Raw genomic sequence first — 14,826 nt, forward strand, 5'->3', positions numbered from 1 at the left:
CAGCCTAGCTTAGATCAACAGGTGTCTGTTGACAGTTTTTTTTTTTTTAAATATACAGATGTGTTAGCGGTGTCTGGTCAGTGTGTCGGCTCACTGATCCACTGAGAAGGCAGAAGTCTGAAGGAGTATGATGGCTGAGTGATTAACATTCATTTATTAAGATATTACAAATGCTCAGGTTCAGGCAAGAATATTTTAAATCCATAAAAAAGTCCATAAAACAAAGGTTTGTTTAACTTAACACCAGTTCATATAAACTTGTCATAATTGTGATTAAAAAACACAGAAAACGGCATTGTTGCGTATGGGATTTTGTGTTTTCTATCTAGGGGTTGCAGCCTGACATTTTGGCAAAAGTTGTAAATACCAACAATTTAATTCCACTTTTTGGGTGAAGATTTTCATCTTTAAGTATTTATATGTATGAAATTTATGTCATTTATGAAATGTTTTGATTTTCTTTTTTTTATTTCTAAACTTTCTGGGTTTTCTCTGTAACATTTTGTCATCTCTGTAAGACGCTGAAGTCGAGATTTTCCATTTGACAGAGTTGACGTCTAAATTTAATTAAAAATTACCAGAGGTTGGCCCCACTACGAGGTTTAGTAGCCAAAAGTTTGATCTTTTAGAATATATTTTCCCAGCATAATTGAAAAGTAAAGATAAAAAAATCAACTAAAAATATGGTTTTGTACCAGTTCTCAAAAATGAGTGCTTGACCTTTGACCTGTTTTGGTCAAATTATTGGATTGTTTTGCAAATAAACATAATAATAAGTAATAAGCTTTATAATGTACAGTGAGCAGGTCATTATTGTGAAATAAATCCCTTCATTTTGTCTGGGTTTAATTAACAATAATGACCTGCTTGCTGCACGTCGTCCCTGACATGAATGATAACGAAAAGAAGGGAAAAAAATGCAGGAATGGGAGACGGAGGGATGAGGACAAGAAATAAGAAACTGATGAAGTGAAGACAGAGACAGCAGAGGAAAAGGGACGGATGTGAGACAAAGAGAAAGGAGAAACAAACTGAAAAAATGAAAAAAGGAGGAATACTTTGAGGTGGAAGAATACGTTGGAGGGTAATGTTGGAATAAAATCAAGCGATTAAAGAGGAGGAACGCAGAAAGGCAAAGAGGGACAGAGAAGGGACAAAAATGGAGAACAAATGGATAAAAAAGGGAAGAAATTTTCAGCATCTGTCCTCTTTCTGCCTGCTGTGAATAAATGAAAAAAGGATGGTGAGAAATTGGACTGAAAACACAAAAACGAAGAGAAAAGCAAAGAAAAAAGGACAAATGGTGCAGTTTGGATCTGAAGAGAAAGAGAGAAGCAGTGTGGATTGTTGTTTGGTCGCTGGATCTCCAGAGACGCCGACCAAATAAACAACAAATCCCCAGGATGGAGGGATGCTGATGCGAGGGAGAGATGGAGAGATCAAAGGATGCTGGTTCGAGGGAGAGATTTTCTTGTCGCCTCGAGAGGAAAGACAAGAGGAGAGCTGAGAGGAAACGAGAGAAAACGGGGCGGGAAGATTCAGGAGGAAGAGGGTTGGTGGAGCTCCAGCTTCAGGTTTCAGCTCCGCCTCTCTCCGGTTTCACACCTGGAAAATTCCTCTGTGCGGTCCAAACATACAGATGGTAAGAAACAGCCAATCAGAGGGCTTCAAAGGGATTCTGGAGCTAATGGGGGACAAAACTAAGAGGTTGAGCTTTACAGAATTCATTGGATGAATTCAGTCATTTAAATAAAATGAAATTAGGATTTTGGATCAGTCTAAATTCAGTGTTTGTGGCACAGTGTTTTATGACAGTAACACAGAGCTGCTGTAGTAGCAGACTCAGGCTGTTTGACAGCAGGACTCCCTGAAAACTAAAAAGTGCCTGCATGCACTTGTTGGCTTGCATTGGGTCGTCTTGTCCCTGTCTGGATAAGTAAAACTGTAAGCTAAAAAGTTGTTTATTAACTTAATCTTTTCCTTAACCGTGAGACTAAATCTACAGGAGATCGCATTCCTTCAAACAGAGATACTTTTTTAAAAATATTTATGTGATCATCAATTTACTTTTAAGATACATGGAGAATTTTCCTCCTTGTACTGCCTGCAGTCTGCAACCACGACAAATATTAGATTTTCCTGATTTTCAAATGACTTTTGTCATTACCAGTGTTTGACTGAATTGATCATCATAACATTATACTGGAAAATAGAACTAAATCAGGTGTGTAGTGGTAAATACAGAGGTGAGTAAACTGTAGTTTACCCTTGTTTACCCCATAGATTAAATGCAGTGTCAAATAAACTTATCTCATATTGTATGCAAGTATTATTCAGTCTCGTTTTGCTAATTTCCCAAGATTTAGAAATAAAATTAACCTGTTGTTTGCCACTCAGCTCTTTTCTTGTACCCAGAGCACAGGATGAAACAGTCATTTGAGCTCACTGAAACGTGCACCGCCAGAAAACAGACTAACGACATTCCAGTGGACGATCACACAGATCCCCACAGGTACAAGCACTTCAAAAATGTCTTTGCAAAGGCCAAACAGCTGGTGCACCTGTGGAGTGGAGCTTTGTGCACAATTTAACAATCACATATAATCGTATGGATGAGTGGTGTGACTCTGTGCCTTGTGCTAAAATGTTGAAAATATTCTAATTTACAGAGACACATCGATAGAAACGTGTCACCAGCAAAACCACTGTTTTCGTGTGGTACAGCGCGCCTGCCGTGCGCTCCTGTTTTGTACCACGTGTAATTTTTTTTCCAGTGGTTTTTAGACCCGCACCAGCTGTTTTAACTTTACCAGGGTGTTTATTACGCATCTGTGCCTGTAGCCATGTGTTTCTGTGTGATCAGCCGCTGAAAAGTGATAGAAAACGCGACATGTGGTGCAAGAAAGGTGCACATTCCAGATACGCTGTACCATAGGAAAACAACGGTCATGCTCGCGACGCGTTTCTAGCAATGCGTCTCTTTGTGACCCCTCCCTTACTGCTCTCAGATGCTCAGTTTGAGCTGAATACAAGCCGCACTTTGGAATCAATGGGCCTCATGCATAAATCATTCATATTACAAACCGCTGCTCAGCAGACCAGATTAATCCATTATACTCGTGAACATCAGTGCACCATCTCCACATCTGCTGCCCTTCCTCAAAAGATAAAAGTGTAATTTCCTTTGATTTTCACTTTTTTTTCTTCCCTTCTTTCCTTCTTAGTTTTACCTGTCAGATGTCAGTGGCTTATTTTTTTGTGGTTTTCACATGGTGCTTAATTCTGCTGCCCTTATTTGGATGTTTTGGGGAGTTTCTATATGCTAACTGCAAACGTCCAACCAGCGCATCCAAACTTAAGCTCAAATGTGATTCATCAACATACTCAGAACAGCGAGAACAGATGGCAGCGCGTGTTTCAAGAATCCCTCGTAGGATTTTCGTATTTCTCTTGCACTGCTTTGTTTAAGAACGAATATAAGAGAAAAATAAGAAAACATTCATGCATGAGGCCCGTTGTTCTTTTTAGATACGTGAAATATATATAAAAAGTAAAGGCATGTCAGACTACCTGTGCCTCAGACTCTTAAAAGTACAAGTACCATAAAAATTGTACTTTCATACAAGTAAATGGTCAGTTACTACCTCTAATGCTGTAAATGAAAACACAGGTACATCAGTTTATTGTCGACGGCTGTTCAGCCATGTTTACTACAGTATTGTTCCCATCTACAGTTATCAGCACAGCTTGTTGAGTTCTTTTTTTAACAGCGTCATAGATATTTTCACCACTGGTTTATTTTTCTGCTCGTTCACTCAGAGGATGTTTAAGCAGCATTATCAAAAAAACTTAGAGCACATCCTTACATACATACTGTACATACGATACACACATACAAACCAAAGCACACATACTCATACACACACACGTCCTAGTATAGCGCCACGCTGGTATATACAGATATATAGAATGAGTAAAAAAAAATCTATTTTCAGTTTTTACATCTTAATATAAGAGTCATACCAAAGACATGGCCACCGAGTGAGTAAACAATAGATAAATAGATATAAAACAAATACAAAAATAAATAAACATAAATACTTGCATCAATTAATAAAAGATGATATGAGTTTTTAAACTCAGTTTACTTTTTAACATGATTTGTTCAAGTCGATATATATTCAGCGCACCACTTTTAACTGTTATTTTACCTCAACGACAAAAGACTGGTTCGTTACCCAATCAGAGAAAGCGAAGCCTCGCCCTCGGCCCGTGATTGGGTGTTTGATGCATTATCTGTACATTAGCCTATCATGTTCAACATGACGTAATCATTGTTGACATAGAGTCATTTTCAGCACCATTAACATCGCAGTGACTGTCACCACTGTACCAACATCCACAAGTTCAGGTAGGAGACAACACTATCAGGATAATAAAACCCACTTATTACCAATATTAATTTTAAACTTGTATTCCTGATTGTTGATTTTCCCCATTACAGTTAAATTAACACAACGGTTTCCCTGCAGAGGAGACACACACGTATGTCCAAAATGAGCTTATAGGGATATTTTTGCCCCTGGTGTCTTCACTGGGAATACAACCACAAACCGTGTGAGGGTCAGAGTGCTTATATACTTGCTTTTAACAGTTCATAAGCCTGTGCATGATGGCTGCCCCGCGTATCCAGAGGGTTGATTATTCAGACCAGCGAAATATAATGCAACCCATTCACAAGATGTAATGACACATGAACGGTAGGGGCAGGAAAGTATGACTCTGATCTGGTGTTATGCAGGTATTATTGAGCCTTGATCTGCCCAACACATTTACACTCCCAACTCATCAAACAGGGCCGTTTGGTCATCAGCCCTACTCTTCAAACTGATGCTGTAAGTAGCGTCATTTTTACATGTGCAGGACTCTGCAGTCAAGTTAGCCATAAATATATAACATCCGGTTAAATAAAGCTTAAGGCATTCCACATTTTATGAATTTTGGACCTGCAGGAAAGGTGAGTCAAATGACCTTCATCACCAGGATAACAGTGATAAACACATGGTCAATATTGAGCGAAGGGCAGGGGTGAAAAAATCCAAAAAGGGATGTATTTGTGGTTAAATATTTCCAGTTCCTGGTTTTGATTAAAATTGTTTTATTATGCGTCTTAAAGTACAGCAATTACTACATGTCTGTAATAAAAACACAAAAGGAACTTTTACCTATTTGACCATTTAGAAGAAAGTAGAGGCCAACCAATTTTCTAGCATACAGGGTAGCCTACATTATATGGCACTGTATTGCATTTGCTGCGTTGCACCTAGGAGGGCACTTTACCATGTTTTCTCTATTGGAAAGACACCCTAGGAGGCACTTTTTCACATTTTGTGCACTCTGAAGGGCACTTTATTAAATTGTCTTGGCCACTGCGCTACCCCAGAGGGCATTTTTTCATGCTTTATCTACCATAAGGGCAAACAAGAGGGTACTTTTGCAGTATTTTTTGGAACACAAGGAGGTTGTTAACAATGTGAAATGGTAGCAGTTTGATTAGGAAAATACCATGACTTGGGTTAAAAGAGTGCACTAGTTACTGAACTTAAATTCCATATGTTACATATATTAAAAAGAAGTTGATTTTGACTATTTCTTTAACACAACCTCCAGAGCTGAAAAATGAAGCTGCTGCAGAAGCATCCAAAACTGTAGTACCTCAAATAGCCACCTGAGGCTGTGGAGAACATCATGATGGCTCTTGAAAAACCAATGGCTGATGTGACGGAGGCCATGTTTTAAACAGTCTAGTTTTTGACCCCAGTCTCGTGGGTGACCCATCCATCCATCCACTTTGACGGCACAGTAAAACATTACGATAGTGGGGTGCCTGCAGAAGTGACACTAGAGGGGAACCCACAGCATCATAGTTTGAAGAGTAGGACCACTGACCAAGCTGCTGATCTTTAAGAAGTGTGAGCGACCTTCTTTTTTAATCCTCCAGGTACACACAAAGTAAGTAGATGAGTAAGAACACGAACAATGCTGCTTATCTACGTGGGCACATTGTTAAAAAACAAGTATATAAACAGCTCTTTGTGACTTGCTTTACCCATCGCACATGAGGTTGGAAATACTTCTCCTGGAGTCCCTTCAACACCTCTGAATACACACATGCATCGTCAGCATAAAGATGATAATCAGAACTGCACTGGATACTGCAACAATAAACACCGTTTGTTGGCCTCTGATGGCGGCAGGAGGGAACTGTTCGAATTCTGAAGACTTCACTACCCAAATAAGCGAGTTTTCTTTTTATCGTCCACCAGGATGGAGACGATGGAGACATGTTCAACAGCTTTCTCTGGATGAACAACTTGTTGTTAAGTAGATATTCTCACTTTTTACACAATAAACATTCTGAGGTTCAATTTTGATGTTGATACAACAGTCTGCATTAGCCTTGACAAGGGTAAGGGAAGTGCTAAAATTAAGTTAATCATCCACAGATGTTGCCTGTCCTGCTTTGTAAGAGCTAGACTCTAAACAGCTTTGTTCATAAATGAGTTTTTACTGTGCCATAGTATTTTGATTTGTGCTCGTGTCAGTCAACCATGAAGTGGCGACCCCCTGAACATCGGCATCTTCTCAATGATTGTTGGGTTGTAACGTAAAAAATCTTGGTTACATCAGCCACTAAGGTAAAAACAAGCAAACAGTTGAACTACATAATGAACTGGGAGCCTTTATCACTGCACAATATCTCAGATGCATCTTCAAATGTGTTTTGATGAACATGCTTTTTAGGATGAATCAGGGTCGCATGGGAGATGTAATGGTTTTTAGAGAAATGCTTCTGAGTGCATTCCTAAAAAATGCTAAGACCTTCTGCTGCCTTTATCTAAAACAATCACAACACTGGTTTAAATGTTGATTGACTTAAAGAACTTCTGCTTCATAACAGATCAGATCACCTTAAATGCACAGACTAACCCTAAAGGCATTTAAAGAAAAAAAAAAAAGTCTTTGAAACAAACTTCAAAGACCGACTGCTGAAGCGAAACCTGTTGTAATATGAGAAAGGACAGAAGTTAGCTTTGATGAGTTCTTTTTTTTTTTTTTACTGTTCTTCCTTCAGGTACTGTTGATGACCATGCTTGACTTTCTGAGCATCCAGCTGCTTCTAATTGATAGTAACACTCATTCACACCTGGGAGCAGTCGTGTTTAAACTTCAACCTCTGAAGTTGGTTGCTGATCAGCTCGGCTGAATTTGTCGGAGTTGTAGCTCCTTGCCTCGGGGCATCGCAACAGCAGTTTAAAGGAGCAAAGAGGGTTGCTTTTTTTTTTTTTTTTTCCTATTGATGATATCACTTACAAGTCCAAACCTGAATCTGCAAATATCCACTTTGAATCAAAGGCCTGTACATGGTTTCATTTTGTAAACAACACCGCCTTTCATAAAGGCCAAACCCTTGTCAACATCCTGTCTGTAACATGAAACAGCAGCTAGTGCTGAATAGCTAGCCTGCACAAACGTAGCATACTTTACATCTTTGAGCTTTTGTTATTAATTTGCTTTTGCTTTGCATTTATTGTTCCATGCAATAACCACTTATGGGCTGTGTCCACCAAAGCATTTTTTCCCAGCTAGAAACACCAGGTGCATGTGAGAGCACTTTGGAGACGCAGCATTTTTGCAGCTGAGACACTTTAGTTGCTGTAATACAGAATCCACAGAAGTGCATGATGCAACTGCCTGTGTATGTTTATGTAGTGAAGACTTTGAAGGAATTTAATAGCAGGTGTTGAGTGTATTTTTTGGCAAAATGGAACTTATCGCTTTATTGCCATGTATGATTCAAGTGGATAATTTCCAGTGAGAAACTGAAAAAACTGTCTTCACTTAGAGACCATTTTTACAGAGAAGAGAGATGAAAATTATGTGTCATCACTTCCTCATTTTATCCTATTAGATAGTCATGTGGAATTTTGTCATAGCGTATGAATTCTTGAGTTATGGCCAAAAATGTGAGGTCAGAGTGACCTCTGACCACCAAAATATAAAGGGTTCTTTCTTTAGTCAAAGTGGACGTTTGTGCCAGATGTTATGAAATTCCCTCCAAACGTTCCTAAGAAATTCATGGGAATAGACTCAAAGAAGGAAGGAAGACTTGTACTCAAGGTCACATGGACCTAATTGGTTCCTCTTTGAGTTCAAGAGGACACTTGTGCCAATTTTGAAGAAATTCCCTCAAGGTAGCACACAAATGGGACACATACACACAGTTGTTGCCAGTATGGAGGTATTAAATGTAAAGTACTTGTCCTGGATGAAAGAAGAGCTAAAGCACGGAGGGAGAGAGGACTGACCTGTAGACCTGTGGCAAAAATAATGCTCCTTCAAGCATTATTCTTCATATTTATATTATGGTAATCTGAGGATGGTACAAACATGGATCATCATAAACAGCAGTGTTAATTTCTCCTCTATTGCTGTTGTCTGCGTGTGTGTGTGTGTGTGTGTGTGTTTTTTTTTTTTTTAACACTTCTACATGTAAGATGTGGCAGTTGGTCTTTGTGGTTGGAATTTGTCGCGCCCCTCATCTACCGTGATTGGACCACTGGGTAAAAAGTGACAGTGACAAATGCAGCATTTTTTCCCCCCAAGTGTGCAGCTCACACTGTCACACTCCTGGCATTTGCAGCATAGTGTAAATATGCGGCACTTCCAGTGCTAACAATTCAAACCTCTGAAAAAAAAAAAACACTTTGGTGGACACGGCCCCTTACTGGACGTGTTCTTGCATTTTCACATTCTGACAATTCATTCCAGGATTCTTTAAGGTCTGTTGACGTAATTAAAAGACATTTCTCGTCAGCTACTGTTCTCCCCAAACACCAAACACTGGAAAATGTTTTCACAGCATAATGAGGTTGCTCATGATACCCTTCATACACCTACATGGTATGTATTTCCAAGAAAAGTGGACAACATTTAGACTCTTTACGAGTAAATGAAGCTTCTTCACCCAAAAGTCATTCATCGCCTAACTAGCTTATTATAATAGCTTATTTCTGACATCTGTATTTATTCAGCTGTACATCACAGGCCTGTTTGTGGTGAGTCACAGCATGCCATATGGTGGGAGCCATCGCAGAAGTCGTCCACCTTACATCCTTACATCCAGTCCTGATTGATTTTTCCTTCCTCAGGTTGGGGGTGACAATGCAGCTGGGATGCAAACAGTGGGACTTTTGCTATGGCTGCTTTTGTATCACATATGGATGGGAGGCTGTTATCACATATATCTGAGGCCTACTTTTCATAAATCATCTGGACCCAAACTGTGAAACTTGTGAGCCTAGATTTCCTGGGCCCTTGTGTTCTCGTGAGACTAGAACCCAGCGTAGGAGACTACATTTCCCTTTAGACACCATGGACACAAAGGACAGTCACCACAGTTTGCGAGGGACATGCAACCTTTTGGAAGCATGATGGTATAAAAAATGAAAAATGTGAATCCATTTTCCAGCTTTTTACTGGAATTACTGGATTTGGAGGCAAAAAGAAATTTGCACATCTTGGTTAAAACTGGACTAAATTTGGTTGAAAAGTGGGACATCTACATCAAAGATGTTTCACTCACTTTTTTTTTTAAATATATTTCATTTTGTTATGTCCTTCACTGAAATATATACTTAAATATGGTAGTTTGAACACTATCTAACATATTATAACTAACCTAGATTTCTCAACAGAACTACACATCACTTTTCAATCCAATTTATCCCAGTTTAACCTTGACATCTACGCGTCTTTTGTCCTGCAAATCACTGAGTCCCTATTTTCTGTGAGTGTCTAATTTGCTACCAAACCAAAATGATTGCATGTCCTGTGCAAACTTTAGCAGCCAAAAGTTCCCTGGTAAGTCTCTATTGAGTCTCTGGGGTCCGAGGCTCAAGTTCATGCAGCAGACTGTCTCTCAGTGATCTCAAACTCCGCAACTTCATTGCTCACAAATCCTTTTACTTCTTGTTCTGACCGTGCAGGATGAAGCTAAATCTAACACTCCTTGGTCCCAGGATGAGAGATTAAATTTCTCACCTCCAAGCTTTTAGAAAAGATGAAGATTATCCCAGTTCAGTGTTACTCCCTTTACTTCCCACGGCTCATTCATGCTACTTACTCCCGGACTGCGCCCTAAGGGGAGAGCCTTGGTCCCAGATTGCGCTTTACATTTTACAATCAAGTTTTGACAACCTCTTTTCTTAAAAAGGAGTTGCCTGACGCTCTGTGTCTCCTCTCCATGCTTCTCCTGACGAAGGTAGTCCTGGGATGAGAGCTGATCTCAGGCTGAGCCTTGGTCCCAGACTGCACTTCTATGTTTAAGAGCCCTTGTTGGCTTAGACAGTTGTCTCATACTCTAATACCTCTTTGCTGCCCATCATGCTACTCCTGTACTGTATCCTGGGGCTGACGGCGGATGTGGTCTCCAGAAGCAGAATGGTCTTGCGGAGACGCCGATCGATAAAGTGTGCATCCCAGGCCGGGTATCGCTTTCTCGGGAGGTCGATCCGGATCACGGGGCCCTCCTGTGCGCGGGATGAGGAGGAGGTCCTGTGAAGGAGTGCAGGAGAGGAGGACGGGGAGGGACGCACCTGGAAGACAGGCAAGCAACTGTCCCTGTCTCTGTCCCTGTCTCGCTCCCCGGGAACCGGCTCTCCCGTGTCTTTAGTCCTAGGGAGAGTCCTCGGAGGGCTGGTAATGACCATGTCTGTTTGGGACCCTTGGGATGGTGTGAGACAAGCATCAATCACTCCCGCCACCCCTCCTGTACCCACCGCGCCCTCGTCCACACACCCCCCCCACTGTGAGCCCAGAACGGGCCCGTCAGGGTGCAGCCAGCAGTAGTACACCAACATGAAGAAGGTTCCCAGGGCAAAGCTGCAGGCTACCAGGCACACCACCACCAGGGCGTAGGAGTCGGAGGTATGCGGGCCACGGTAGGTGTACCAGGCGGCGGTCAGTGCCACGTTCTCAGCCAGGGTCACAGAGTAGTAGACGGTCATACGGAAACGGCTGGGGCCCTCCTTGACATTGAACCAGCAGAAGATGTAGATGATGCCCACCACCATGTTGTAGATGATTTCCTCCCACTTGGACATGCAGAAGTCGGTCTCACCTTGGATGATCCAGAAGGTCATGACACACCTGGAAGACAATAAATCAGAGGTTTTCAAATTCTGAGACGGTGGGCCACCCCTCAGACAAAGCATTATGCCACGATTGACAGTCAAGCTCTGCTTCAGATTGAAATCAAATGACGTCACCAGACCGAGATGGCAGCCCTTGTATCCAGGATATTTTGGCTTCATTTTCGTTCAGATGGAGAAATTAGAGCTGTGTCGTCCATCTTTGTTTGCCGTCATTGGTCCCTCTAAACAACTGAATCTCTGATGTATCTTTTTAACCAAACCACACAAATTTAGGCTATTTTATGTTATGTTGTTGATAACTAATGTAATACCAAATAGAATATTTCTTTCACTTCCATTCACTGAGCCTCCCCTGAAACTGTTTGGACCCCCCTGGGGAGGTCTGCCTCCCACTTTGACAGCCTCTGCAATAAACAATACTGTTAGTAAGATTAAGTCCCCTGTGGATTTTGTGAAGAGCGGTAGTCTTTGTAGTCTGTGTTTGGTGTGGCGCACTTGCATGGGATAAGCAAAGTCTGTATTTTACTCAAATTTCCAGACGTTTTTACCTGCATATGATGTCAAGGCTCTGCATATTGAAAACAAGTTGTTTTGCCCACCGTCTTTAGTATGTGTGTTACAATCATACATAAATATTTGCAGCTCCTTTAGATCAAGAAACAGATTCATATTCTTATGGCTGTACTTCAGTATCCTTCCTTTTGTTGCTCCTAACCTTCTCTGTCATCATCACTCTGCTGTTCAACATATTATGAGCTCTGATCAAATTTTATGCTTGTTCAGTTGTCTGACAACAGACAACAGATGGAGTAATATGGAAATGGTAGATAAAATGGTGGAATTTTCACTTTACAACTTACGGACATGGGATTTAGATCTGTGGCAACCTCTTAAATGATCACAAATTACTAGTGGTTGCCAGGTAGTCCAGCGTGGAAAGGGTTCAACATGCCAAAATTACTTACAGGATGTCACTGGACACTGAGGCAGCAGGACAATACAATTTGTACTTTTTAAAACACCTCCACAATCACAATGAGATTAGCATGGCAAGATATCATTAGTAATTTCATACCAACGCATTTTTAGTGATTTAAATTTAATAATCTTGGTATAAAGGGATCAAAGTTAAAATCACAGCACTTTGCACAAAATAAGACATTGATATTATATCTCTGCTCACAGAATACCACATTCTTTCATCACCAATTTCATAAATCTATAAATAATTACAATGAATGGGGGAGGAAATTTATAAATTAGCCACTACTAAGTGTTCCTCCTCGAGGGAAAGAGTGCGCAAAGTGCAGAGGAAGCTGTTTTGTTTTAACCCCACTTTTGTGATCTAATGAGCGAGAATGAGCTGATTAAAAGGCTCATGGTAAAGGAGGACATACTTAGTGTTTACTTACTATTTACAAAAGAAAGCTGTTTACTGACATACATTTGTGTTTACAGTATTTCGCAGGGGAATGCATTGTTGTATAACTTTCTTACTGGTCTGATTTTGGAGGAAACTGAATAATTTATCATCTAATTTCTAAGAACATTTGTTTTTGGTTACTAGAATTGAGTGAAAGGACCTTGAGTTTCCTCCTGACAACTATTAAGAAACACATCACAATTCATCATTTTTCTAAAGTGTCTAAGCTTCTCCTTGTGAACCCAGACTCAGGTCACGTGTGGCGCACCAGTGGCTGACGATGAATATGCCGAAGTAGAGCTGGAAGACGGAGGCGAAGAGGGCGAAGGCCACGGTCCTCGCCCCGATGGTGAAGAAGTGCCACAGCATCTGGGTGATCACGGCCTTGTAGGACATGGGCAGCTTGTCGTCGCGAGAGTCCCGCAGAACCTTCTGGTAGGAGGCGATCATCCAGGCCAGGGAGACCAGGGAGGCAGAGGCCGAGAGACCTGGAGAGACGGATGAGGAGACAGACAGAGAGAAAAATGGGAGTTTGGAGGAGGAAAGAGACGCAAATAGAAAGATGTGTGAGTAATGAGGGGAGAAAATGCATAAAGCCTACTGTGATTACAATGAACCCATGCGCATACACTGACATTAAACACCAACATTTCTCAGATTATTTGATGCAATCATTGTACAAGTGTCTCCAACGTGGAATTGGCTCTTCACTCACACCGGTGATGTACTGTATATGTTAGCTGATAAGAAATGAGAAATTTGGACCATGTAAGTGCCAACCTGTTATCAGGCTTGTTTCACTCCATCTCCATATTCAGTCTGAAATGGTTTCTACTCTAATTCTCTCTAAGCAATCACTGGAGACCAACAGATTCACCTGAATCTAACCTCATTTTGAATCGGCTCTGGTTTGTTGCCATGCCAACATACTTTGTTTTTGTTTTAATGTCCGGGACCAAATTCAGGATGTATTTGTTAAGACCTTTTTTTTTTCTGGACCAAAACAAACCACAAGTGACAAGTGATCAGACAATGGAAAATCAACCTTGAGTGCAACTAATACCTGATGTTTTAATGATGTTTCAAAATTAATGAAAGACTAATCAGCTGATGCTCAAATGCTAATACAGCACATTTAATGACTTACCGCAATAAAAGCAAAGCAACCCGGTACCTACAAATACACTGAATAATAAGTGTTTTCCTTCTTTGCACATTCAAATAGACCTGAACCAGTTTCTACTGAAGTCAAATGATCATTAGCCCGCACACGTAACTGTGAAGCCCGCCGCGAGCTGCCCTGAGCGCAGTTTAACACATTAAACATTCATGTGAGTTAATCATGCAGCCTTGTCTCAAATTAGCCATGAATCACACTGAGAAGGCATTAAAATTTGAGCAGAGAAAGAGCTGCAACGACTTTTTAAGAGCTTATCGTGATTTAACATCACGTCACAAAGAGAATTTGGTGCATTAACTTTATATTATAGGAACTTTTTCTTGGTGTGTAGCGGCCTCACAAATGGACGTCAGTGGCTGTGGTCAACTGAGAACATTCACAGACCTGTGGTCAACTTGAATTTAGACATCTAATTCCAGTGGCCCTCCTGAGGGTAACCAATGACCATGCAGATGCTGACATGTGCTCTGAGTCTTATTATTGGAGATTTAATTGAAGCATTTGACATGACAGACCACTGCACTTTTTATTAACAAGCTGAGACACTGGGTTAGAATTTCCTGCACTTCCGGGTCCTGATTTATTAATTGTGTCTTGTCATCCCATTTAATTTTTATGCTGATGACACACAAATATACCTTCACATGAAGCCCCCTGACCGTGGTGTGCTACATTCATTACAGCTGTCTAGCAGGCTAGGTCCTCAACATATTTTTGATTGCATGTCCAGGCATCTAGCAACATTTCTGAACAGTGAAGTCTATACAAACATTCACGTCTAAGCTGTGTGCCAACCAGTTTTGCGTAAAGTCAGTTGTAGCTTGGTGTTTTAAGTCTGACCTAATAGTTAGCCTGGTTGCACCACCAAGGCTGAAGACTTCTCTTTGCTAAGATCAGGCATAAATCTTACAGGAGGCCATTTCTTGGCCTTGGTCAGAATTGGATTGAATTATTTCTCTCCTAGTCCCACTGCTTCTTCTTTGTTATTATGCTGGACTGCTTGGCAG

The 14,826-nt window shown here is 40.8% G+C and overlaps 1 protein-coding gene across 1 annotated transcript in view; it reads right to left on the bottom strand.

Moving 5' to 3' along the window:
- Positions 1 to 8,997: 8,997 nt before the first annotated feature.
- Positions 8,998 to 14,826, bottom strand: part of xkr7b (XK, Kell blood group complex subunit-related family, member 7b) — a 94,933-nt gene continuing 89,104 nt past the window's right edge. Inside the window, exons 3-4 of the mRNA XM_084720321.1 lie at positions 12,908 to 13,127; positions 8,998 to 11,211 (exon numbers count right to left, since the gene is read on the bottom strand). Coding sequence (XP_084576447.1) covers positions 10,404 to 11,211; positions 12,908 to 13,127 — 1,028 coding nt within the window. The 3' untranslated portion in view covers positions 8,998 to 10,403. The remainder of the gene's footprint in view (positions 11,212 to 12,907; positions 13,128 to 14,826) is intronic.

Source organism: Lutjanus erythropterus, chromosome 6 (assembly GCF_056507025.1).
Source record: "Lutjanus erythropterus isolate fLutEry1 chromosome 6, fLutEry1.hap2, whole genome shotgun sequence".
Classification (NCBI taxonomy): Eukaryota; Metazoa; Chordata; class Actinopteri; order Lutjaniformes; family Lutjanidae; genus Lutjanus; species Lutjanus erythropterus.